General features: G+C 36.5%; 3 protein-coding genes across 3 annotated transcripts; 2 read left to right on the top strand and 1 right to left on the bottom strand.

The window, feature by feature from the left end:
* Positions 1-3,134: 3,134 nt before the first annotated feature.
* Positions 3,135-16,123, top strand: LOC145786194 (EF-hand calcium-binding domain-containing protein 4B-like). Its single transcript, XM_082597840.1, has 14 exons — positions 3,135-3,443; positions 3,977-4,088; positions 4,640-4,799; positions 5,084-5,236; positions 7,650-7,744; positions 8,154-8,317; positions 9,239-9,420; positions 10,442-10,496; positions 11,269-11,378; positions 11,751-12,244; positions 12,824-12,984; positions 13,390-13,572; positions 14,151-14,225; positions 14,859-16,123. Exons 1-14 carry the CDS (start codon positions 3,294-3,296, stop codon positions 15,075-15,077), a joined length of 2,313 nt encoding a protein of 770 aa, XP_082453966.1. The 5' UTR covers positions 3,135-3,293; the 3' UTR covers positions 15,078-16,123.
* An 803-nt stretch (positions 16,124-16,926) lies between these two features.
* LOC145786193 (N-acetyltransferase 8-like) lies at positions 16,927-19,672 on the top strand. Its single transcript, XM_082597838.1, has 5 exons — positions 16,927-16,947; positions 17,568-17,735; positions 18,220-18,322; positions 18,519-18,715; positions 19,418-19,672. The coding sequence occupies exons 1-5, from the start codon at positions 16,927-16,929 to the stop codon at positions 19,670-19,672; spliced, it is 744 nt and encodes a 247-aa protein (XP_082453964.1).
* Positions 19,673-20,117: 445 nt separating this feature from the next.
* LOC145786192 (uncharacterized) lies at positions 20,118-23,246 on the bottom strand. The gene is made up of 2 exons (XM_082597837.1): positions 22,468-23,246; positions 20,118-21,672 (listed from the first exon to the last, which is right to left on the bottom strand). The coding sequence occupies exons 1-2, from the start codon at positions 23,244-23,246 to the stop codon at positions 20,118-20,120; spliced, it is 2,334 nt and encodes a 777-aa protein (XP_082453963.1).
* Between the last annotated feature and the right edge of the window lie 4,233 nt (positions 23,247-27,479).

The following is a 27,479-nucleotide window of genomic DNA, read 5'->3' as shown; positions in this document are numbered from 1 at the left end:
GAGTTATTGGAAGAAGCAACATAGGCTTGGCACATATGCTGCTCGCACCAGAGCAAGACGCAATAGAATTTATATATAAAACGTAATCTACATCAGGGTACGTTGACTTTGCGTTTGCATAGACACAAAGATGTTTATTATCTGAAATAGGAAACATCTGTGAGTTGTTGCTCCTCAATTAAAACGATTGCACAAAGCGACTTTGTGCTTAACAACATAATAGCCTACGCCTACTGCATAGACAGCCAATATGGCTACTAAAACTGTTAGGCTATGCAACAACTCCTATACGGTACGTAACTCATTCATTCAAGGGCATAGCCAATCCAACATTTAGGAGACAAACACTTTACGGACCATAATATGAAAGACAAACAAGAAGATTAATCGAGTTATCACCAGTGCTTCCACTTTTACAAAGCTAGATTACCACTTGTATTACCACATTTGTCCTCAGATTACCACATTTTTTACTGTGATTTTTTACCCGATCTTAACCGTATTTCGACTTACTTTTACATTAACACAGTGGCTATTTTTACCCACTTGTTGCCATAGTTAATATCAGGTGTTGTCAGAGTTAGGATTAAAGTTCGTAAGGGTTAAGGTAAGACTTAGGAATAAGGTTAGGGTTTTGATCTTTACCCAGAACTAAAAATTTTTCTAAAATGCAAGTTTTTGTTTTCAACAGCTTTAAACTTTTCTCAAATTACGACAGAATTCCTTATCCGGCAACGCTATTATTTGGTTATATTTACACTATATAGTGTAAAATAAGGCCTAAAACAACTACTCAGTTTATTAACAGAACGTCCGAAATAAGAAAGCAAAGTACCGGTACCAGTAGCTTAGCCAGGAATTTTGAAAGGGGGGGTTTTGACGGCCGGCGGGCTTCACGACACCCAGCGGCGGGGGGCTGGGGGGCCTCCCCAGAAAATTTTGAAAAATTACTTTAAATTTGGTGCATTCTGAGAGCATTTTCAACAAAAATGTGGGTATAAATATTCCTGTAAAATGGTGCTGTCTGGTGGCATAGCAAAAGAATAAGATCATGTTTTCTTGGGCATTTTTCGGTAATAAAGCTAAGTCTCTATGTTTTCTTGTTGCTAATTCCTGGCTGAGATATTTGAATGTTTAGTATTCGCAAAACTCGCTCTTTTAATGCAGTTTCGTTTAAAATTAGGCAAACTTTGTTTTAGAGACATAGAGACTGAAAGCATCATTCTCAATATTGTGACGTCACACGCGTGCCAAAGGGGGGGTTGTAACCCCCAACTCCCCCCCCTGGCTACGCCACTGCAAAGTACTGTATTTGACACCGCAGCTAGAATCTGAAAGACATCTTGACTATGAATATGATCACATGGTCAGTGGTCACCCTACCTTCAAAGTCAAAAGTCAGGACGCATTCCAAAATCAAACCGAAAACGGCGGAACATGCTAGTCACATATGCTGTTATTAGTAGTTTTTTGCATATCTCTTCGATTTTGGAGGACAACAGTTTAAATGCTCTTATTTATTGATAATATTTTTGATAATATTTTATGTCAAATTTTCAAAATTTATAATTTCCACATTTTGAAAACATTTCCACACAAAATTTCCATATTACCACATTTTTACCACAAATTTTTCATTACCACATTTTACCACAAGCATGATGAAAATTCCACAATTGTGGTAATTACCACAAAAGTGGAAGCGCTGGTTATCACGTCTCACCGGCGTGACTGGAACGCTGATGCCGCTCGTCGACGGCTGGAAGGTGTCGATTTGATGAGCCTTTAATCGTAGTGCCTTGAAGCGTGGACGTTGCTATAATGTTACAGCGACGTCCACGCATGAAGCCATACTGATCAAAAAGTTTGTAACAATTTACATCGCCAATTCGCTAACAAATGTCGTATCTAGAAAAGACAAAGCTTTCGAGTTCGGCAGATAAAGCACTAAACTGGCGTAACATTGATTTTTATCATTGAAGAGTTATTTTCGTAGCAACCAATCTTGTAAACTGTTATAAAAACTATCACATATCAATATTTGCGTACAAAAATAGCTGCACCACACAAAGCTTTCTTTAAAGCTGATTTGAACGTTGGAACAAATGAAATTTCGTTTTCGGCAATAGGGCAATGCACAATTTTGAGCAAAACTAGCTCAAAATAGTTGTAGGCTAGGTAGGCTAGTTAATTGTTGTAGGCTAGGTTTCTACTACATTATCACCTCAGGTACCGTATTGCAAATAGTGCAGTTCGCCATGTTAGCCTTTGAATAACACCAAACAAACATTAAGAACAGTAGCTTCTGCTGTAGCTCATATTTAAACAAAGACATGCCCAACTGCAAGGAAAAAGATTAAAATAAATTAAATTAAAACGTGGTTTCATTTAAACTTAAAAATGTGTTGGCTAATTCAGAAATTTTGGAAGCGGCTTGACCTGTTAGCTTATCTTTGTTACGCAACCGTGTCATGTTCGTTTCAGTCACAAAGTCACAACAAACGCTAAGTCTACAGAAAGCACGTTTTGCAACCAAGTTACTGTAGTTATTCCAAAGTGTGATGAAGCCTCGGTTATAGTTTAACCAGTTTACACAAGAGCGTAGACGTTTCAAGTGATACTTACCTACAGGCTACACAGCTCTCTTCTATTCAATGTGCATAAAAGACATAACCGGGTTCCCGATTGGCTGGATTTGTGTTTTATTTATTTAAGCCAGTCACAGAGACTTATGTTACAGCACAGTTAAACTTTATTGACACTCAGCCATTAACCATTGGCATGGACTTGAGTCAAGAATATCATGTTTCGTTAGATTTAAAAATCGACTTTAGCCAACAAATTTAGCGTAGGCTATGTCTGTTGTTAATTGTAGTGCATTGTTGAACTTATGTGATGGAATGGTTTTATATAGAATCAAGTTCAAGGTTTGTTTGTTGCCAATAGGTTGAGCTTAGGCATGAATTATGAATAAACAACAACGATTTTGTTAATGTGAGATAAAGTGAAATAAATGTACTAGTAGCCCACTGAGAGAAGTTTTTCATTTCAGTGGCTACCTTACATCAGTTTTCTTTATGGATATACTGTCTGTGGTTTTATCAATCATTTCGTTGAGTTGAAGGCAGCTTTAAAGTTTCCTTTTCGTGACATTGATCTCCGAATTGAAGATTTTGTTTAACTTACATATGAACACAAGCACAACACATGACACAAAATCATGTGTGGGCCTAATTGAATCAAAATGGCATTAAAGTAAAGGACGTTGTACTATATTAATAACATTGAGCAGAATGGCAAGATTGGAGAAGAGCAGCCATCCAACAGCAACCGATTCTGGAGGGTCGTTAGATATAGCTAATTTGGTGCAAGTTAAAGCCAAAGAACTATTTGATATTTGCGACAAAGAAGGAAAAGGTTTCATCAACCGAGCAGACATGCAAGTAAGCTTACAAACAAAATCTGGGAAGATTATTGTTAGAAAGAGCCTGTTTGTGACCTTATGTTTGCTTTTTCACTGATATTCCTAAACTTGACTGCACGTGGTAAAGCGCTGAGCATCTCAGCGAAACTGAAAAAGACGTTTGTGCGACTTTAGACTACGTCGTAAGTTCGTAACTATCTCTTGCAAAGCTCTAAAAGATTGAATTCCTTGTTTCTAAGTTCGCGTGGTCCAAGCGTCGGATCCCAGACATACCTGGATGCGACAAAAAGCACAACGCAAAAATAAAGTAATAGCCTATCATTACAGCTTTAAATTTTATTCAATTGGCTAGTGCTTTTACACAGTTATGCCTTAGTTGAACTATACAGTAGTGTAGGCTACTTGTGCAATTTATTATGGCAACAATTGTTCTGTAGACCTACAACCTATAGTTAGGTATTGCAATTAAAACATGTTTGGAAATTTAGTATGAAACTATTTTTACACTGCTTTAGTGAGAATTATCGGACTTTTTTTTCTTTTTCTTTTTAGCGTCTACATGGTGAACTTGCACTTGGAGACGACCAGTTGCGGGATGTCTTTGATCAACTAGATGGAGATGGAAATGGATTTTTAACCTTTCAAGAATTTTGTGATGGATTTGGTGAGAACTATCAATGTGAATGTATGGATGGGCATAAGCACAATAAAATGCATGAAAAACACCCATGCCCCACTGGCAGTTTTAAAAAGTTTTTCCTCCCTTTAGCCTTCCTGCTATCTCCCATATGTCATCTTCATGATGCATAAGAAACAGTTAGCTACATTTGAAAGATTGCGTTTTAACGTTTGTTTGGTATTATAATAACATAAATAAGACCCTTCTGATGATCCGTTTGAGGTGAAACAGGCTGTTAAGAATTCAGATAGTAATAACTATATTTTGATTTAAATAAACGATATGTATCTAATAAGCATTTCAACATTGGCCTAGACTTACTGTATGTAAAACGCAGCTAAAGAGCAATTTTAAGAGGGCTTACGTCCTTTTTCGCATCGATCGTTATCGTTATCTAATGAACAAGTATAGCCTATGGGAGTTAGATTTTTGGTCATGTGCTTCTTTGTTTCCAACCACAATACAGCACGTATCGAATAGTGCCTTTGATTTCCCTTTTAAGTTTAAGTTGTTGAAATCAAGATTGTTCAATGCAGGCGGCTTTCTTGGAATGAATAGCAGCTACGATGGCTCTGCAGAACATAGCAATCAATTTTCTGAAACCGCTGAAAGTGATCATGATGAAGATCAAGGAAATACTTCTTTTGATTTGTCATCAATTTTAAGTCAACTCAAGTCTGACGCTTCACTTTCAAGGCAAGTAAACTGCGAATTTCAAATTGGCTTGCTGCAGAATACCTGAAACTTTGATAGGCTGTAAAAATTACAGACTTACAGAACTTTTTTTGGTTAGTTTATTTTGTGACACAAAAGCTAATTTGCGAGAAATTTCAAATAATTTTGTGTGTTGCAGAATTTAGGCTATGGTAACCCTTTTTGCTACATGCATGTAAAAATAACATATACTTTTTTAATTACTATTTCATACATTTAACATTTACTTTTTAAGTGGTTTGTAATGTGCAACATATCCTGTTCAGAAGCAGCGAAACCGAAATTGTTGATATTTGGAATCGAGTTTCAAGCCAAGATCTTGATCGTCCAACCACCGTTGAAGAATTCGTACAAACCATCATTCGGGAATTAAACGAGACTAAAATAGAAAAATTAGCAGTTGAAAAGAAACTGAAAGAGTAAGTGAAGTTTATGGGTAATCCAATATCTGAAAAGAGCAGTTTTGCAAAAACTTTTAGTAGGCTATGTATTTTTACTTTATATTAAAAGTAGAGTTTAGACTAGTACATCTATATGAATTTCTTTATTCCCATTCGAGCCAACGTTGTGGTTTTCGAATTGCCCGAAGGAGTGAAACGACTGCTTCGAAGTCATTTGTGGAACTGTTTGCTTTATGAACAAATCTTTTGCAAATTTGATTGCAAGATTTTGCACTGTGTTTCTTGAAGCTTTCTATTGCAATACCTCCTTGCTTTCTCTACGATCCATTCCATTTCTCTTCTCCAGTGTATGATAGTGTGGATTGTCTTTAGTAATACATTACTGGTTGAATTTTCTACACTTTCACTGAGATATATTTTCTGCTACTGCTAGCTACTTATTTTGATGACAAGATATCTGGTTGGTTTTAAATCTTTATCCTCGGACTGACAACGCCTTGATTGGTTATTCCTGGTAGCAGTGCCGGTCTTTAGGGTGTGCGAACCTTGCGATCGCACAGGGCCCGCAAATTAGGGGGCCCGCAAATTAGGGGATCCGCAATTTACTCAGAAAATGAAGTAATTTTTGTCATTTCCAATTGAAAAATTCAACAAGTGAATTCAACGAAGGAATTAGCAACAAGAAAACATAGAACAACCTATTTCGTCCCCTGAAAAGATCGAGAAAAAAAACAACTTTTAGCCGAAATCGCTGATCGGAGTTGCCGCAAACATTTCAAAATTTCTCTCGATCTTTTCAGGGGACGAGATAGGTCGAAATTCGATTTGTTGACAGCGGACAAACCTGTCCAGTCTGAGCAGCTATCTCGGCGGACAAATTAAGTCTCACGGTGGACACACGAGATTTAACTTCGATTGTCATGCTTGATCATTTTGTGTTGATAATTCTTCACTCTGAAAGGCCTTCATCAGACCAGACCATTGAAGAGTCAAAGCGCCTTGTAGCTGCCCAATACACAACATAACTGATTAACTTCCACCGAACGAGGTCGTGTGGCTTCTTGTGTCACAATGCTCTGGGCAGGAGTAGGAAAACTTATACACTGATATTACTGTTTTCTGCTGTGCAAAGTTTCACTAGGCTTTTATCCTCAGGTTTATTTTTGCGTGTCATGTAAGCGAAAGTGATGGAGAGCAAGTGCAGTAGGTTCATCGTGTTCATTCTCACTTATAGAATTTTTCCTGGGCCTTTTCTTTCTTACTGTAATACCAAAACTTAGCGTACTCGTATAATTTAATTTTGTAACCAACCTTGCCTTATCAATATTACTCGGAGATCAAAGCCAGACATTGTGATGTAACACTTGAACTAACAATTTAGTGTAGAAGTAGGTGCTCCCTTCCCATCCATTCTTAGCGAAGAATTCACCGTTATTATGCTGATTCAATGTCATCAAACGTTGAAGCAACCTAAAAATCCAAAGCTTTTCTGCTTAAATGGAAGCTAAGGGATACAGTATTTACATTTTGTAGATGCGCCCTAGAATGTGCTGGAAATTATATTCTCTCAACAATTGTTTGTGTTATGCAATCACGTCAGGGTTAGAAATGTTTAAGGATTCAACCTATTTTGTACCAGGGCTAGGGTACGAAGTCGGGGTGCAAATTGTTCAGGGGACGAAATAGGTTGCATCCAGACTCAACATAGCTTTATTTCCGAAAAATGCCAAAGAAAACATGATCTTATCCTATTGCTATGCCACCGGACAGCACCATTTTATAGTAATATTCAAACCCAAATTTTTGTTGAACATGCTCTCAGAATGCCCCAAATTCAAAGTAATTTGGCAAAGTTTTCTGGGGGAGGTCCCCCAGACCCTCCGCCAAGAGGTGTCGTCTTCAGAAAACACACCGTCAGGCTTCGCCCGCCGACTGTTAAAAAAACCCCTTTCCCCTTTCAAAATACCTAGCTACGCTACTGAATTGGATCATTGTTATTGGGGCCCGCAAAATATATTCTGCACAGGGCCCGAAATACCCTAAGACCGGCACTGCTGGTAGTTTCGCATACTTGTAGAGGCTCTTGACGCAGGGCCGGTTACCGAGATTGGCAGAGTGAAGTTTTCCGATTGTTGAAGTGTTATTGCCGAAAAATTATTCCATTTACCAGGTACCGCTGAATGGAGAGCAGTCCTGAAATGCCTAGCCTAAACTGCTTTTGAAAAATTTCTTGCTCAAATATGCATGCGTCTTGTTTTGGGATCTTCGGTGAAACGAAGGACAGCCACTTTTCGTTTTCATTTTTTACTTTATTGTGTACTTGTTCTACTTTAATGTTGCTCTTTTCTTGTGGGTGGTGAGCGGCATATACGTATGAAAAAAGTAATAACGTAGATTGAGACTTGAATATGATTGGCTGGTTTGTTTCCAGGCGAGCTGAGACGCACGACGATGTCGTTCGCCAACTCTCAGAAGAAATGGAACAACAAATCAAAGACGAAAGGAGAAAGACCATTCAAGAAGAAGGTGATTTCACAAAATTTTACAGAATACCTGCCTTTTTCTTGACTCAATCAAAAAGCATTGTTGAGAAGAAATATGTGTAAGCAGTTCAATAAAGTTTGACTCTTTTTTATTTTTATTTTCAACTGCATAAAAATGACATTTGGGAAACATGAAAAAAAACCTAACAGCTCTGCAAAAAATCTGTTAACTGCGGGAAAAAAAAGAAATGAAACGACATTGCAACCTGTAGGATAAATTTGGGGATAGGTTTTTATTTTTAAACTCGCCTAAGTTATCTCTGGCTTGTCTATCATTTGTAGATGTTAGTTATTTTATCGCCACTTCACTGCCTTTTTATCCTCAACCAATGCACAAAATACTAAAAGTTTTATTGTTTTGCCGCAGTTTATTAACGATGTGCAATTTATAGTGTTGAGAGAACGAAGCTTTTCCCTTGAATTGCAAAATAAGTTGAAGCAAAAAGAAGAATATCTTGGTGATGTCATAGCACAACAACAACGGCTGGAACAGCAAATAGACAAACTTAACTCCGGAAAAGTCGAAGTTAAAAGCGAAAACTCTCAGCTGTTGCAGGTAATCCATCGCCATGACTGGTCCCATAATTTCTAGTCCAATTCCAATGTAATGCAATGCGATAAAAAATTTGTGTTGTCTTTATAAAATGCCAACATTTAGTAATTCTAAATGTCCAAAAATATGAACTAAAAAGTATAATTTTGACACTACCAGAGGTCACTATTTACCTTTGAAGTTCAAGCTTATCATACTTTAGCTACAAAATTACATAGGCCTACACTTAAGACCAATCTCTAGTCTAAGTTTTTACAACGGTCTTGAGACTATTTGATAGTAGGCTATAAATTTGTGACAAGTATTTCTTTAATCTCTCAACTCTCTACCGAAGCTCTAGTATTTCTTTAATCTCACACCTGAATTAAATAGGTTATGTATTGACTTGTTATGTTACAATTACGTTACTTGAACGATATTGGTGCATTTTTAAAACAACATGTCTAAACCACTTGATGGCATAGAAGCTACTTAGAATCAGACATAGAAAGATTGCGAAAAGCTATGCATTGCTGCCACATAATTCTATAGTGTTTTTTTTTCAAAAGTTAAATGTTTGGCTCTGGTGCACGGATTAGTCATGTCCTGTCAGTTAGTAATACAAACTTATACATTGTAACATCCCCCTTATTGATAGTAAAACGTCAAATCAGAACTTCCAAAAGAAGAGCCTTACATCTGGTAGAGTAGAGGAAGATAGCTAGTGCTCATAGGCTTATCAATACTTATCAGTGGCAATGTGAGAATAGGCGCAATTAGAAAATGACATGATTTTACTTAATATGCCTACTGGTCTACGAATATCTTTTCTGTTCATAAATAATTCATTGATCGTTGATAATACCGTTTGGATGCAGCGGCAACATACCGTAAACACTGAATATAGTTGCTTGATGACAGCGATTTCGATTTTATTTCCAACAGCTTAACGAAAGCTTAGCAAAGGAACTTCAAAAAACTCGTCGAGATCTGGAAGATACGCGGATCCACATGGAGATGATAAAACAAAGAAAACAAAGAGAAGATGACATAGAACATGCTGAAGAAGAAGCAAGAAAATTAGACATTGAAAAAAAGAGCTTGATCACACAATTAGAAGTTCTAAGGTACGGTAAGACAAATTTAAAGGTTATCTTTGCGCTTTCATGGGTAAATAACATTCTTAGCTTTGCTGTAAGGTTGCGCACTTCAACTTTCATGAGAAAAACTCGTTCTTTAAATGAAATTAAAGTTTTCAAAACAACGGCTAAATTAGATTCATCAAATTCAATAATTAAGAAAAAAAGATAAACTATTTTAGAAGTAGGCTGTTACAGTGGAAATAGCCTTTTAGCTTAGCTTAACCTTTTAGCACAGCAAAAGTGACAATAAAGAGGGAAATTTAGTGAACAGCTCAAAATGTAGATATGAAACTTAGAGCTCTGTATTTATGATTAAATTGACCAGTCGTTTGAATTACTATCTTTAAAAGCGTTTAATTGTTTTTTTCGTGCTGGGTATTAATTGTAGGCCTAGTCTGCTCAACAATGTTCACAAGGAGTCTAGTAAAATTGCCAAAGTGGCTTTGACTGCTCTGCAAATCATGTCTGCGTGGATGCAAAGTCGATAGCCAAAGTTTTACTGTACGCATTAAACTTTTTGTATTGGCGTATTTTTAAAAGTAAATTAAAAAAATTTAAATATGGAGCCTTATTGCTGATTTTAATCTACATGTCATTTCCAAAAAAAGGTATGTAAGGTGTTTGTGCAAGTGTTTAGTTTTACAGTTTCTTTTTAATCTGGTAAAATCTATGGCCTAAGCTAAACGATAGGCTACAACAACAAAACATCACCACTCCCTGTGACAAGGCTGTGAGCTTTATATTTGGTATAAATGTACCAGCAGTGGATATTTTAAGCAGCCGAATCAGGTAACCATTTATTAAAGTAAAAGAGAATACGCTTGTGCGAAATTCATCGTAAGATCAGTAGTCGAAAGTTTTAATCTACAGATTACGGTTGATGCATATAAAAAAACAGTCTGCTTAATTAAATATAGCTTAATCAGCAGATTATTTATCGGTAAGTAATCCCCTGTTGGTGCCTCCAGCCCTTACAAAGTTAAAAACTATGACTGATATTTTTAAGGGACGTGAATCGCAAGCTACGAGATGATAAAGATGAAGTTATCCAACAGACTAAAGTAAGTTTTCATTTACCTTCCGTAGCATGAGATTGGAAAGTCACAGTTTCGTTGAATATCGCCAACATGCTGTAACCAAACTTGCAAAATAGGTTCTTTTTATGTTCATTCAACGTCTGGAGACTTTGAGTCAATGCAAAAAGAATCAATTTTACAAGTTGAAAGTAGCATGTAGAATAATATGTTGTTTTAAGCTTTTGTACCCCAATTCGAACAACAGACGAAGATTAGCCTACTTTCTTTTTTTGTTATAGCAATCTTGATTTATAAATAGACTGTTTTGTAATAGCGTACTGTGATTTAAGAAGGATACCTCTAGTAAAGGGGAGAAAGAATTTAAAGAAGCATTGTAGAATTTAATGTCCGAAAAATAAAACAATGTGCTGGTAGGCTTGGCCTCCAAAAATTGTACCATGTAACTGCGTATTGGTTGCTTTTTGTGCATTTTTAGATCCAACAATGGTTTTTTGATCAATACGCACACTTTGTATTTGACTAAATTCATCATCAGTGAACAAGAAAAATTTTACAAAAAGAAAAAAAATTACATGTTTTGAGGGAAGGCATGTGACCAAGTCCCCCCTGGGATCCGCTACTGAAGCATTTATATATTTTTAATGAGTAACACTGCTGCCTTAGCGCAAAAACTATAACTTATGAAATATATTTTTTTGTTTTCTTTGCAACCATTTTGTTAAATTTTGTTTTGCAAGCATTTACTCACGCCAAGTGTCATAGTTGTTACATTTCGTTTTAATTTCTTGACTTTTAGAAAAGTACTGTCTCACCGACAAGACAAACATCTACCCCAAGACAGAAATATCCACTGTACACGCAGGGTTCAAATGTAGGAAAATATTTTCCTAACGATGTTTTGCAAAGGTAACAGAGCGTCGGCCAGCAACAGCTGTGCCAACAGTAATTTTTTTATATTTCATTGTCAGTAAAGTAAATTAAGGCCTAATCGTTGTCGCACTGTAATAGACTAGTAATTTTGATAGCATTACCATTTACGTGATGATTAAAAGTTTTTATAAAATATGTGAGCTTGAAGTGAGGATTCGTATTCCACATATGCCTGCATAGTATTTGGAGTGTATATTTTACATCGCTTTATACAGTAAAATTATTAAATATTATATATAGACTACAGTAGGCCTACAAAGAAAACTACACTGGTATGCTCAATGAGTTTGTAATTGAAAACTATAGCCTACCTATGCTATACTTTATTTAACTTTGTATGCATTTCAGTGAGAGTTTGTCTGACATACCAGATAACATGAGCAGAATAGAAGAAGTATGTCATTCATTCAAAAGTCCAAGATCTGATGACGAATTAGAAACTTCTGAAACAGGAGAATATGTTGTTTCCTCATCAGAACATCGTGCCAATAATCCCGAATTCCTCCAAAGTGACCACAGCAATCACAGCACACACAGAGGAGGAGTGATAGCTCCGCACCAAAGAAAAACTTCTGATTTATACACAAAAAACGATAGTTCCAATTCCCAAAAAGTATATAAGTCTGAAGATCATTCCCCAGTGACAACAGATGAACAAAGAGAACGAACTGCTCGAAGTCGATTTTATAGAAGACTTTCCAAACAAGGTCCTGACCGCGTCAGTTCCGACGGAAGTGAAAACAGCGATCCCATTAACACTACCTCTAACCACGGTACAATTGAAGTAGATGGAAGACCTGCTGAAAAGAAGTCCATTGTCATAGATGAATACATCAACACACGTATGTACAACGTCGTTTATAAAAAAAGTATTTTAAATTAGTTCCGTCCTCATAGTAACATTTCCTCAGTTTCCTAAACCAAAATTAAAAACACGCTTAAAAACTAAGGGGAGAGAACAAAAACGCACCAGAGATATAAAGCAATGACTAGTTCCTTTCATTGAAGTAAAAACGTTCGAGTTTCAATCAATCTTTGGACTGATCAAGGATCTTAAGGTCCTGATGGTTGGCGCAACCAAAAGCTCTTGAATTGGCGTGTGACAGCAGAACGTTAACTCCAATTATTTTTTAATATTCTGTTGAGTGTTATTGAAAACAAAAGTTCACTGTTTATGAAACACATTATTTAGTTTGTGATTTTAGTGTGCATAGGCATAGAGTATCAGCCTTTACAACATATTGCAAACAACTTTAACTTTAAGTCTGTTGTTGCTGTAGCACCATATTTTGAACATTTTTGTCTTAGTTTCATGTAACATTTTATTAAAGAGGCCCATAATGCAGGTGAAGGAGTTATGCTTAAGGCCTTAACAGTGTAGGTCACAGAAATAGTTCTTCAAAATCTAAAAAAAATTCCAGACCCACCACGTAATGCCAACTCTCCCCCACCAGCCCCAGACCGAGTCTACAAAGTTGTGTTCGTTGGAAACAGTGGAGTTGGGAAAACAAGCTTCATTCAACAATTTGTATCTAAAACATTTCGGTCTTCGATATCAGCGACAATCGGCGTTGACTACCAAGTAAGCCACAAACTATGCATAGCTTGTTTAATGTTTATTGATCAACAGATTTCTGCCACACAAAAAAAAAGATTCAGAATTATTGACCCACTTCTCAAGTATAGAAATTTTACCACCTTGTTGTTTATTTATAACTAAGCATCGAAAGTTTTTCACGGTTGAAAGGTCGAGCTGCTAAAGGTGAACACTCTTTTATCAAACTTCAAACGATAATGATCGAAACTTGATTGGCAATCTAATTTGTCGTCATAACTTTTCAAGATTGTTTTACTTTTTTACAACGCAATGATTGTTCTATGATAACATTTGACCTTTCATACGATCAAATTGTTAATGAAAAACTATACAGAGTTCTACAAATACGTTTCACAAATAAAATTTATTTGCTTTGATTGCTTGCTTTAGATGAAAACATTAAAAGTAGATGAACAATCCATAGCCCTCCAATTGTGGGACACAGCAGGTCAGGAGAGATACAGAAGCATAACCAGGCAATACTTTCGCAAAGCAGATGGTATCGTCGTCGTTTATGATGTTACAAATGAGAAAAGTTTTCTCGCTGTACGCAATTGGATGCAAAGCGTTAGGGTAAGTGAAATTGTTCGTCTTTTAGTTCTCAAGAGGCCAGATTTTGTCGGGAAGTAATTTGTTTGAAAATACATTCTACACTTCGATGGCTAAGTTGGTCAAGCTCTCTTGTTTTGTGAGCAAAAAAAGAAACAAAATCAAGCATAGCTGCTTCGACTCTCCGGGTGTGCGTTTGAGCAATGCACTTCAACAACAACTTTCCATTCATCTTGTCTAGTGAATTGCATAAGTTACACACAACAAAACTTCAGCAAGCGAAAGTTTCACTCAGTCAATTTCGCTAACTGGGCCTACATTAGTGGTTTAAAGACTCTACAATTATGTGAAAATGCGAGGATTAAGCATCCAGAAGGTTTTCTTATTCCGACGATTAAAATTCACAATTAAATTAACCATTTTATTTTTTTTCTTCTATTAAGGCTATCTAAGCTCTTAAGTAAGCAGACTTAAATTACTTAATTCACTTTATATCTAATGCTTGCGTCTTATGCATTCAGTAGGCTATTGTATTTTATAGAAAAATAGTAAAATTTTTCTTGATCGTATCAAATAGCGCTTGAAGTCTTTTCATATCGCAGGAAGGCGCCGATCCGAATGCGGTAATTTTATTGATTGGAAACAAAAATGATGCTGCTACCGCAAATAGCCGACAGGTAAAATGTTGAGACTTCATTTTTTGTGCCGCTGCGGGCAACTGCGCAACTGCAAATATTGTAACTTAATCAACCACAGCAATGTATATTTATAATTTATAGAGTGGTCACAGAGCGATTTTTCTGCGATGTGTCTTGTTACGTTAGTTTTGTCATTCAGACTGCTTTATGTTGACCATTTAACCATGCATATAATCTACGATGTTTTACGTAACGCCGCCTATGTATGATTCTTTCAGATTTGTTCCTCTTTTTTATTATCAATTTTCAAAGGTTGGATGCGTATTATGAAGGTTATCAAGCCACTTACAACTAAGTTACCATCATAACTAGTCATCATATTCTTAAACAAATCGATCCGGTGTGATTGCCATTATCAACTCCCTCCATTTTGTTTTATTTTCCCTTTTTATTAAAAATAATTAATATGATAATATTAATTAATAATAATAATTCCAGTATGCTTTTCAGTTCTGTAGTTTAATTGGTGTGTCAAAATATTTCATTTTTGTCCTTCTTTTGTTTGTCTGCCTTGAATCATTTCCAATCAACATCATAGTTTCTAATGAGTTGTTTCTTTTAATGTGTTCGCAAAACTTCTTTTCAAAACTTTTAGCTGTTTTATTTCTTCAGGTAACACCAAAAGAAGGCACCAAGCTTGCCGAAGAATACGGAGCCATGTTTTCAGAAACAAGTGCAAAGTCTGGAAAAAACATTTTTGAAAGCATGTCTTTATTTGCCGGTGAATTAACAAGATTAGAAGATGAACAAAGAGAGAGTGTTTTATCGCTTGCAGCTAGTGATGATGATACCAGCAAGACTTGCTGCTCCGGGAACAGAAAAAAGTTATGATACCAGCAAGACTTGCTGTTCCGGGAACAGAAAAATTTTTAGTTAGTGTTCCTCAGTAGATGTTCCAATATCACGCATAGCTTCGTAAACATGTTATATAATATATATATATTTATTATTAGAAAGCTGCTGTTCCTTCAAACATTTACTGATCTAGCATTTACGTGCACTGAAATGTCTATTGTTCACTCGTGCGTTCCCACTCTGTCCCAGCCAGTGCTCGGCCGAGGAACAAATGGATATTTATTCTTGTTACAGAGCATTGGAGCAAAGAGTGTTTCATCAACTTCTTCAAAAACCAACACGTATTCAAAATGTACTTGTTTTAAAACCTACAGCGATTTGCAATAATTTTCTATTAATATTGTCGTGCAGAAGTGCCAAAGCATGTGGTGCCAAAGGTGATTCACAGAAAATATGATTAGGCTACATCTGCTTTGATAGCCAACTTTTATTTTACAGATTTACAAAACTTATTTCTTTAGAATAAAAATTTCTATGGTAGACTGAGCCAGCAAGCAATAAAATTTTTATTGCTTAAAAACAATTTTTTTATAAGTAGCCTACTTGGTGGATCACGCAAATAAAAACACTGCGGGTGTTTGCATGCTTTTGAAAACTACTCTCATTTAGAGTAGATTTTCGAATCGTTTTTTTTTTTTTATTTCATAACAAGTAGAAAATTATGTTGGGTGTTTGAACTAAGACATTTGTAGACGACGCTACTTCTGCTAGTTTGCATATTAGCTGCTTTTAAAAAGAGCAAGACGGAAGAAGATGCAGACGACTTTCCGTGCTTACTTGTGTAAATTAAACGAGATGTGAAGGCAGAACATCATTATATGAAAGATGCTCAAAGTGTCTGGTGAAGGTGCTCAAAGATACTTTTTTATCTGTGACTCAACCAGAAAATTAGTTATTTTTACATTGATTTAACCTAACGTATGCAGACTTTGAATCAATGTATAAATAACTTATTTGCTGTTCTGATAGTGACCGTGCATTGCACGATAAGAATAAACGATAAAAGCAGCCAGTGAAATCGCAGTTTTTTCTCGTTTTAACATCTAGCGACGTTGGTACGATGTAAAAGTTGTGCCATTTTTGACTGGGTGCATATTTAGAACAAGTCACTTGATACAGAAGCTCTTGACCTCTTGTTCAAGACGCACGGCGTGTGCACCACCAGAAAGAGCGATAAAGCATCAGCAACGGTTGAGAATAGTTAACAGCAGAACAGATCGATCACCAGTCATCGATTATTTTGCTTCTGGCTTTAGAAACGCGGCAGCAGCAGCAAGATCCACCTATTACATTCATTTGAATTTAAGCAGATGTAACTCAATACTTCAAGTTTCAGTCGCTTTTCACGTTTAAAAAATGCAATACTTTTTTGTAAGAATCAAATGATTAGCCTTACCAATGTAGCAAAATGAGGCCACTTTTTGACAATGTAAAGAAAAGGCAAAGGTTTCCTTTCATAGGATAAAACTGTGTTAACTTTTTGTCAAAGAAGTTGGACTGCTTTGTGCCGCTTTGTAAAGAGGTTTATGCAACAGAAACAATAAAACGTTGGGATCTTACGGAAAGATAAATGAGAAGACGCACTTCTAAGCAAAGCCTTAGCACTTTTATGTTTCTTCTCCTTGGTTAGCTACAAGAACCCAGCCAGAAAATTTTCAACTCCTTACGTTTGTCTGTAGACGTTCCTCCAAAAATAATATCGCTTTTCAGATATAAAATAGATAGTGTCCAGAACTTTGGCGAATCCAGTTCAAACAATATCTCTATTAAACTTAAGAAAATAACGTTTTTCACCGTTAGTGTATTTTTGTAGAATATAGCCACCATGTTTGTAGCACAGTGCAAGGTTGGTTATATATTTTTTGCTGTTTCTCCATTTTATTTCATAGTTTAATTTTTACTTTTGTAATGTTTTACTGGTAGAAAAACATATGTCTATGACTACTAAGGCTACTACATCTGCACCACTGAAATCGCCTCTCTATCGTTATCAGCTTGATCACCCGGTCTAGACTTATAGCTTTATTATAATCTATTGTATAGTTATAACATTGAAACGAAAAGTCATTGCAATGGCAGCAAACTTGGGTTACAGAAACTACTCTTTGTTTATTGGTCTACACACTCAGGAAGGCAAAGGGGGCAATTACCCTCCCCCCGAAATATTTTAAATAAACATTTCACCTTCTGTTACAATGTCATTTGACAGAGTTTTACTTTGAATTTTGGCTGAAACAACTCTCAGAATACACAATTTTGAGGTGTTTTTTTAATTTTTTTTTAGTGAGGCTCCCAGACCCCCGCTGGGTGCTACGCTTTCGCCAACTCGTTGTCGGGATCATTGACATGTGCAATAATACTTATTTTCTCCTCCTTTGGATTTTTTTTCTGGCTACGCCACTTTCTGCACTCTATAATGTGCAGAATATTGCACGTTAAACATGATCCATAATCCATATACTGTAGGGCAGTTCTGATCCTCCTATTAATAAAATGCAAAAGCTATCGAGTGTTACAATAAGAGAAGCAAATGAAAGCGATCTCAAGGAAATTAAAACTTTGGTTTTAGAAGGATTGTATGAGCATGCACAGAATGCCTATTGCCGTGTCATCTTGCAGTCTAAACTGATACAGGTAAAACAAAATATTAAATATACCGTACTGCGCTATTATCATCAGTCGTTATCTCCGCCTGCGGCAGATTGCGCATCAACATGGCTTATTTCATGGACTTCTTTAGAAGTCCATGCTTATTTGCTTCCAAGAGTGGCGATTTTGAGCCAACTCGCCCAGTGCCGTCAAGTTGAGTCCGGTCCATTATTGAATGTTGTCTTGCCATCGTTTTGGTTGTCTGCCACGTTTTCTTTTTCCTTCTACTTTGCCTTCTGTGCAAACTTTAGCTAACTGCGCTATAGCTAACTGTAATTGTTTAATTTAATTTTGCAAAATATGTTTTAATGATTACGGTATATTAAAGTTTCTGTTAGGACTTTGCCTGCTTATATATATTCTTCTGTTTTCGTAGCCTACGCTTCCCAACACAACGTTTCTGAGGAGACTATAAAGTTATTTCAAAACCGATAACCACCAAGTAGTCCAAAGATGTTTACATTTTCAGGCAATTCTGGCTACAACGTCGGCAGCAGTTGCTTTGCTTGATTCTTCGCTATTAACTGGACTTCTTGTGTTTGCTGCATTGCAAGGATTTTCATACATTCTTGGTAATGACTTTCTATAAAGTAGCAGTCCAGCACTCACCGATCCATATATAGTTACTTTGACTTCGAAGCAATTCATTGAATAATAATTAATTATTAGTCCTAGTAATTGATCTTTCCTAAGAACTTAATTTAGCCTAAGAGTTAGCCTATTTCTTTTTGTCAGGTGTTCATGTGTGGAGAATACTGATGCACACAGATGTAACAGATTTAAAAAACTTCAACAACTTTGAACGGAATTATGGGTTAACCTCTCAGGCTTCAAAGTTTTGGGTTGCTGAACATTACGTTGGTTCATCATCGGTTATTGTTGGAGCTGTTGGACTTCGGAAACCTTCAAAGAGACTGAAAGACATCATGCCAACTCATAATATTCAACAAGGCTTGGAATTGGCGGTTTGTAGAGAAAGCTATATTGGGCATTGGCTAACAACACAGAATCTCAAACTATCTTTATTTCAGTTGCACTTTATTTTTACTTATTTCAACAGTTGCATTTTATAAAACCAAAACAAAGAAAAACATTCAGGTAAGCTAAAATGATAAAAGGGACAAAATAAAATCATATGTTGGAACACCTACAGCTTACAATATAGGAAAAACAATTGAAAATAAAAAAGTACACATAAAATATTTCAAAATGACACTTCCATTACTGCAGTAAAAGTTAAGCTTACAAAGTAGTTTTTATCTTGATGCAATTTTCTATATCTTCTGCATTCTCTTTTCACTAAGAACCATCCATTTTCAGTAGCCAACGATTTATCCTTGAACTAGTGTAATGCTGCATATTTGGAAACTGCAGTGACATTAATCAAATTGTTGAAACGGAGAAAGCAAGTTTTTGTTAGTTCAATGAATATTATGAAACTCTCTGTAGAAGTTTGTCAACATAATATACAAAGATCGTGGTAATCTTCCCAAGAGTGTTTAAAATAATCACAATGTACTATAATTACATAAAAATAAACGACAACAAAAGCAAGCATAACGTTCTTTTAATGCAAAGATGAAACCATTTTTATCTATTTTACTGTAGCCTACTGTAAGAAATTGCATAAAAATGGTTATGATTATTTAGTGTACACTATTTTGCAGAGAATGTCTGTACGTAAAACCTACAGAGGCCAAAGAATTGCAAGAAAACTGTTGAAAGTCGCTTTGCTGCATGTGCAAAATCAAGTTTGGAACACAAAGGAGAAGGCAGCTATAATGCTCACCACAACTGAAGTGCAACACGAAGCCATTTCATTTTATCAACGTGCTGGCTTTCATTTATTACTTGAGAAACACAAAAAAATGCTTCGAGGAGTAATTTCCATGAAAGTATTGATATTTGCATTGTTAGTTTAATGATATCATAGATGCAAACCCTATCTAACTTTTACTGCTAAATCAAACTTGAGTTTAAAAATACAAATTTGTGCTTTTGAAGTTGAAATTAGTAGAAAATCATCACATTTAAACTTGGACGAAGTTGGCATTAAAACTTTTGAACTTGTAGGCTACTGTACTGCCAAGTACAGTAGCCTACTTTCCAAGCTCGAATAAAAATCGATTGAATTTGTATCTTAGTTTTGCTTCAAAGGAGGTACACTTAGAGAAGCAGGAGAGATTGGCCTACTCTGTAATCATAGCGCAAACTCCAAATTAAAAAATATTTGTTAAAGCGGGAGAGCAAGTATTGAACAATAAAGCAATTCAAATGGTATGTACAGTACAAAACTGGACGACCTTGGCAATAGTCCTGCCATGTTTAGTTCAGGTCCCGGATATGTTTATTTCATTTTAAAGGAGGCTACTTTTTTTCTCCAGCTTTTTCGTTTTTCTCTTTATTTGTTTTGCTTTCAACAGTTATCTCTTCTTCGATATTTTCCATCACTGACATATACAACCTGTCAGCGTTTGCATCAATGGCAAACGATTGGAAAATTGAATCATCATTTGCCATAATTGAGCTGTCGCTTTTGTCTTTGCCGTTTATCTTTTGGGTAGACTGCGGATTCTTTAGTTGTGACTCTGAAGAAATTGTCATATCTCCAACATTGCTGGTAGAAATAACCGTTGCGTCTAACTTAGAATTTAATCCACTGTCTGCAGTTGTTGTTGCGTTTTGTCTTGTAGTTCGACTGTTGCTTTCAGTTGAATTGGAATCATTGAGTTTTCTAGTTGTAAGCGTAAAGATGGTTGTTGAGAAAAGAGATTTCTTTCTTCCTGTGCTTGAAGAAACTGTTGTTGGGAAATTTGAAAAGCGTCTCCTGCCGCTGTTGGCAGTTTTACGAGCACATACCATGAACCTGGAGCTACACTGGACGAGTCCAAGTTTCTGGGCTGTTCTTTTGTACGTTTGTCGAACAGCTTTTTTAAACTCGTAGTTTCGGGCACTGTATATGAAAAAATTCCACATGCTGTTACAAGAGAGAATTATCACTGCAATAAACTCAAACGCATTGTGAACCAAAGCATCTGGAATTTTAAAATCTTGAGGTTTATCAAAATGAACTGACGGCGTAAGTAAAGGAACAATTGCAATGATTGCTGCGGGTACCACGCTGAGCGTGAAAGCTCCAACCATAATTGACAAAGTTTTTGCAAGCCGAGTCTCAATTGATTCTGTTTTTTTCTTGGAATCTACCGTCAAATGTTTTCTCGCTTTTGCATGTTTTCTTGTGAAGCTCATCGTGACTATATTTACAATCCACATCACCAAAAGTGGGATGACTAATGCAATTGCATACAATACGATTGCACTGTCTTGGCCAGAAGCCACTAGTATTGAAAATGACAGAGCATATCTTAAATCATACACAAAAACTGGAAGAATAGAAAACAGGATTCCTAACAACCACAACCCAACGCAGAGTCTTTTCGCCCAATACTTTGCCCTATCTTTGCGGTATCTCAATGGCCGATAGACTGCAAACAGCCTATCAAACCCTGCAACCGTGAGGCTATATATCGACACAGAAAAAGAAAGAATTGTGAAAAAACCGACAGCATTCAAATAACTTCTTGAAAAAAAGTCGCTAAACAGTCCGGCTGGTCGTTTAATCTGCACCGTCGTTACATTTTCACTCAGAGTTCCGTTAACCATCTCGTATCCTGAAACGTCACGGTATTCTACGTGTTGATGCCGGGATAACATGATCATGGTTAGGCTGCTGATGAAAGACGGAAACACAACTACACCGACAAGAAGGTCAGCAAATGCCAAAGAGACTTTGTACACTCCTTGGCTATGGAGAAGGACTGGGCTTTGCAAATACACCACAATCACTGAAAGATTTAGTATTGTGATGAATAATCCCAGAAGACCACATATCACCATGATGGAGATCATCTTTGCTCGACAACTGAATAGAAAAAAAATTGTTGAGTGTTGAAAAGTTAAAAATAGTCATTTTATGTAAAAAAAAATTAACGTAGCCTAAATGTTAATCTTTTCTTGTAAAGACTACGAATAAAATTTACAAAACAACCAACCGACAATCATTGATTCTCATGGATTTCATTTTGACATGCATAGTCTACTCTATACCGATGGTACTGCTATGTTGCATTCATCAAATACTGGCATTTGCATCTAACCTCTTAGCGTAATTATTCAGAATCGATTTCGCTATAATTATAGCATTTTCACTCTTCAATAAACGTATTGCAAAATGCATACGTTGGTGAAGCATTTAAGCTTTCCAATGGTTTGCAAAATATTGGTCCACGTAAGCCTGTTATGCAGATTTGGGCCCGGTACCAGTGCGATCCCCGGGCCCCAAATCAAGGCATTTTTAAAAACACACTATATCCAAAAAATACGCGGTGGTTTCTTTACTCTCCCCGGCCCTTAAAAAGGTTACGGCCCCGGGCCCCTAAAACCATCCCGAACCCGGGTCCAAAGTGCCTCCTGGACTTTCTTGTCAACGATACTGTTGTTATGTATGATATTGCTTACAAGTTCATTGATAAATAGGCTAATCTTCAAATAGGGATTATTTTCAAAATATTAAATTTTTGTTTAATTATGTAGTATACAAGCAGGATCGAAAAAGGCAAAACTAACGAAAACATCTGTCTTTACAAACGATATGGATATACTGTACATAGCATAGGTATAATAATACGCATGCTAGCCTACATAGCTAACTAACTACCTGTTTGACATGCAGGTCCAAACAGATATAACTCTGTCACGAAGTGTATCACCATTATAACCACACCATGTAATTTCGCAAGACGGTAAATTGACCCTGACGATTTCATGATAATCTCCGAAGTTGTCTCCTTTCACCTCAAACAAAGCAACTTGAACGCACGGCCTTAACAAGTCTTCAAACTTCAATTGGCTTGAATCAATGAGACCGACTAGAGTTTTCCATTCTTTAGTATTATTATCAGAAAAGTTTGTGTTCTCGGAGTTTGTTTCTGCTCCGCTAGATTCTATAACTTGTGTTTGCAATGATTCTTTGTTGTTTTTGTTTCTGTGGTATGTTTCATTTAGCGTCATGAAACACTTGTCAATGAATGTCGGATGGTCGCAAAAGTGATCATAGACAAGAGTAGTGAATTCTGTGAAATCGAACAATCTTCTTTCGCATTCTTCGAAGAACTGGGGGCACTTCCATTCCCGCAAGGTTTCAAGAAATCTAGTTAATCGCGTTCCGGTGCGCGCCCATCTTCTTTCATAGCTTCGAACGACAAAAGCGCAACAATATTCTACTCTATCCTGATCGCCAACCACAAGCCCTGGGGCATAGCGACACGGTTGATCTTCAATGTTTAATTCAATCGATTTATTTGCTGGGGGTATACGAGCAGTTTGAATCAAAGAAGGCGGACTCGATGATGACTGACAGGTGTGTTGATGAAATTGACTCAAAAGAATTGCAATCTTCCAGAATAAACCAGCATTTATTCTAATATTAATCTGCATTTTAGTAATTTTTTGTTTATTGAAATGCTGTAACAATAATTTCAAGATTAGATTATACAGTATAGACTAGTAGCCTATATCAATTGATATTTACTTTTACAGTATTAGTCTGAAATCCACTGCAGACTTACTTCTAAAAGTTGATGAAACTCTTTGAAACTAAACGTTTTTAATAGATAGCAATGCAAAATGTTTAATATATAGAATAGCCACTTCATCTGAAGTTTGTTTTTCTGCATTTTTGAAAATTGGAGTTTATGAAAACTTTCTTCAAACTTTCCTTACTGCAGCAGTAGACCTTTGCTTATTTGAAAAACACAAAGTTTATAAGTAGGCTACTAAATAAGTAAGTTTCATTACTGCAGCAGATAGGTTATCGTAAAGGTGAAAGCCGGCCGATTTGAACTCCTTTGTGGTTCTCACAATAAACGGTCTGGTGAATAATAATAAACTTTCACATACTAGAGTGCTAAACCTAAGCCGCCATATGTAAGCCTACTCAATCTCATAAATCCGACATTATTAGCAATTACAAGCTTATATCAATAATTAGCTGATTGCTATACTGCAGGGCTACACAACTAGCGGACCGCGGTCCGAATCCGGACCTTCTGGGTGTTGATGGTGGACTTCTGTCGCTTCTACCTTTTTCTCGACCTTTGCTATGTTGACGTGTATTGTTTTTGATATGATGGTCAGAAATAAAAACAACTGAACTGAACTGAACTGAACTTTGAGCTTTTGAAAGAATAACCTCATTGCCACGTTTCAGAGCTTCTTTAAACAAATTTTTACTGGGAGGAAGCAATTTTTACTGTGATTATCGTAGTTACTGGGGGGCTTTCGTGGTTGTGTGTGAAATAACTTATTCACCGGACCGCTAAAAATATTCAACTTGTCAAACTGGACCTTTGTCAAGATTAGTTGAGTAACCCTGCTATACTGTACCACCAAAAGTTAATCAACTCAACATCATAAGCAGAAACACTTCGGTGTTTTGGTTGACAAGCTTATTAAAATTTAACATATTTTCTTGATCTAATTAGGCTACTTCCTCAGCAACAAACTTTGTCAAAATATCTTAGTGACTCACAGATTTTTTTTGCATTTACAATGCCACCTTTACCAGTTGCCCATTTCAAATGACATGGCATGCGTTGATTCTGATTTTAATTGTCCTGCAAATCTATACAGAGCTGTAAACAATCATCATTTCAGTGGAAGTCATCTCAAAACTATTTTTTCTGCAGCCATCACTGCTTTACATACAACTTTATTCTTGCTATAAAACCGTAAATCTGTCTCAATAAAGAAAAATGTATATGATAGTCGTTAGACTACATAAAATCGCCAAGTTTCTCTTTAATACGTGTTAGGTCAGGTATAATAATATTGTTAAAATAACTATTTTACTCTCGAAACAACCAGTTTTGAAGTGGCGTTATTATGTATGCTGCTTGTAGAATTCTGTGGTTACATAGGCAGGAAACGTTATTATCTAAGTTTAAATCTTCTGCACTTCTTTACGTAGCTTAGTCCTGTTTGACAAGTGGGATTATAGTGCTGACAAGTAAAAAATTCAAAACGGATCTACTTTGCTAAATAATTAGTTCGATCAAAATAAAATAGACAACTTGCGTTCAAATATATATTTCTCTGCGTTTTCTGACGTCATCGCTTCCTTATTCTCGGAAAGTTATTTAACTATAGAAAACGTGATATTATGCCAGTATAGAACAGCAAGTTAGAAACGATTCTTTTATTGCAGTTTCTTTTAATCTGACGAACGTGGACTGACCTAAAAGGCATGTTTGATGTGATATTTTTATAAAGTATGATTTAGCAAAACTAAGGGGAAAACAGTAAAAAAATCTCTATCATTAGTTGATACTTTTAATAGTTTTGATCACGAAGCTAAACACCACTTATGACGGTTTCATTTTCTTTAGTTTTAGCTTTAGCTGTACTAAAATTTTGTATCTGTTTGCACGACTGCTGCACGCCTGCACTAGCATAGAAGAAAGTGAGTTTAGTAGGGATAGTCACGTTTTCAAAAGCTCATAGTTAAAAACCTTTTTACACTGCTCTGCACACCACATTTTGTTATGTATAAAAAAAATGGTAAAGGTGAGTCCCATACTTGAATCCAAGCATCAGGGGATGAGAAGAAGAGGTTCTCATTATACTAAGCCATCGACACTAATAAGAGTAGGGTGGCCAGCTCCTTTCTCTCGGCCGCCTTTACTTCAGCAATTACGCACACCTAATTTATTACACCCCCGGTAAGGTGAGCGGTGTTTGTCAACAACCAGCATAAGCCGGGAGTCGAACCAGGATTGCGTGGCTGGAAAGCGAGCGCCTTACCCGCTGCGCCATCCTACCGCTGTCATGTATACAAAGCTGTTTAATATTATCATAGCCTCATAGAATAAGTAGGCCTAACGTTCTGCAATTATGATGATGACATCACACGCCTCTCGAAGTGGTTTTGTAGTTCGTTCCAACTCCTTCCTCTGGCTATGCTTTTGGATGCAAGTGTGAACAGCAAATTTTAATTCTTTCATATTCAAAGACTAAGAATATTTTAACTTACAGGGGTTTCAGGGAATTTGCTAATTTTGATAACTATCAGTGCGTTTTACTTCAATTCCCTTTAAAGTGCCTCTGACAGGAAAATAAATTTGCTAAATTTACCTAAGATACCAAAGAGATGACACTAACAAACTTCCCTGACCAGCAAATCGTAAAAAATATCAACAGGCTACTAAGTTACACGCTTGCAAACTTTCGTTCATTTTCGGCAAATCTGGCAATCAGTCAATTACGAAAATAAAAACGGCAACACCGCTGTGACGTCACCGTGGGTGGGAAGGATACATTCTTTCTCTGTGGTGAGTTGGTAAGGTATGGTACGACTGCTCCAAAACGTCAATGTGTGGGGCTCTATTGGTCTAAAACATGTGCAAAATGAGAATTACCGAAATGAAAAAGTCAACTTATTATTACTATTAGGTTGAGATCAAATAGATTGAGTTTATTTTTATCAAACAGCATCTCAATTCAATTGAAATTGCAGTTTTTCTAAACTCTTGTAGGGCTACAATTTAGATATTTTTTTTGTTTGTCCTAATCTGGCTATAACCATTTGCAGTGTAACAGCAGTATCTCACAAACAGTACCCTTAATTTATGGTTGAGGTAATGCCTGGAAATTGCTGTTTATGTGACAGAGTCACTGACAAAGACGTGTGCTATATTTTCATGCTTTCAAACAAAACAAGGTGCTGAGAAGAAAATAGTCAAAGTTTTCTTCAAGTCTTCGAAAGTGGGATGGACCATACAAAACTAGTCGTATATGTTCTCTTTACTTCAATGGAGATGATTTTGTTAACACCACAAACCCAATTTGGATCTTCTCAGCAATGAGTGGCGTGCTGGGAACTGTAGGTGGTGCGTTTGCCACAAGTGCGAGTCTATGTCCCAGCCCAATGAATGTGTATGTTGCCATGAAGTGCCACAGACGAAAGCACTTTTGAAGAAAGACCCATCTAGCTGTGTTACCAATTTGACCCATTTTGAGGCACACTTACATCCTGCAGTTCTGAGGACTTTTTTTATGAGGAGCAGGAAGAACTGGAGAAAAAGCAATAAACCGAAAGGAGAAAACGGAGACCTATCGAAAGAGTAAGGATGCTACATTAGGCTAAAAATACCCTAAACGCTAAAGAATGCACACTAAACAAAGTGATTTTATTTCCTTGCAGGCAGTATCGGTAATTAGTCGCTTACAGGCATGTATTGGAGTGGATACTACAAGGTGGTACTCTCGGAAGCAACAATCGGATTGTGCTGCCATCATGCATTGTTTGGCAAATCCGAAACAATTTTAAAGTCCAGATGGCAATTACACCGGTTTTCAATGGCCAACTGAAGGCACATTATGAGAGAGAGAGAGAACTTTTATTTATTTATGAATAGTGATGATGAAATAAATATGAATGATGATTCGTACGATTTCTTCATTTTTCACTTCAAGTATATTTTAGGTTTTGTAGGAACGTATCCAGTACAGTTTTATTAAACTGCAAAAAAGAATTAATATTCGAATAAAGCAACCGCTTGTACCAACTCCGACCAAACTGTGATCCACCAATTACATCTAGAAAGCATTTGTTTTATTCGTCGCTAACGACGCCCACCCACGATGACGTAATACCACCAAAGTCGTCGCAGA

The sequence above is a fragment of the Aplidium turbinatum genome, chromosome 17 (assembly GCF_918807975.1).
Source record: "Aplidium turbinatum chromosome 17, kaAplTurb1.1, whole genome shotgun sequence".
NCBI lineage: Eukaryota > Metazoa > Chordata > Ascidiacea > Aplousobranchia > Polyclinidae > Aplidium > Aplidium turbinatum.
This window is presented reverse-complemented; position numbering and strand designations above follow the sequence as displayed.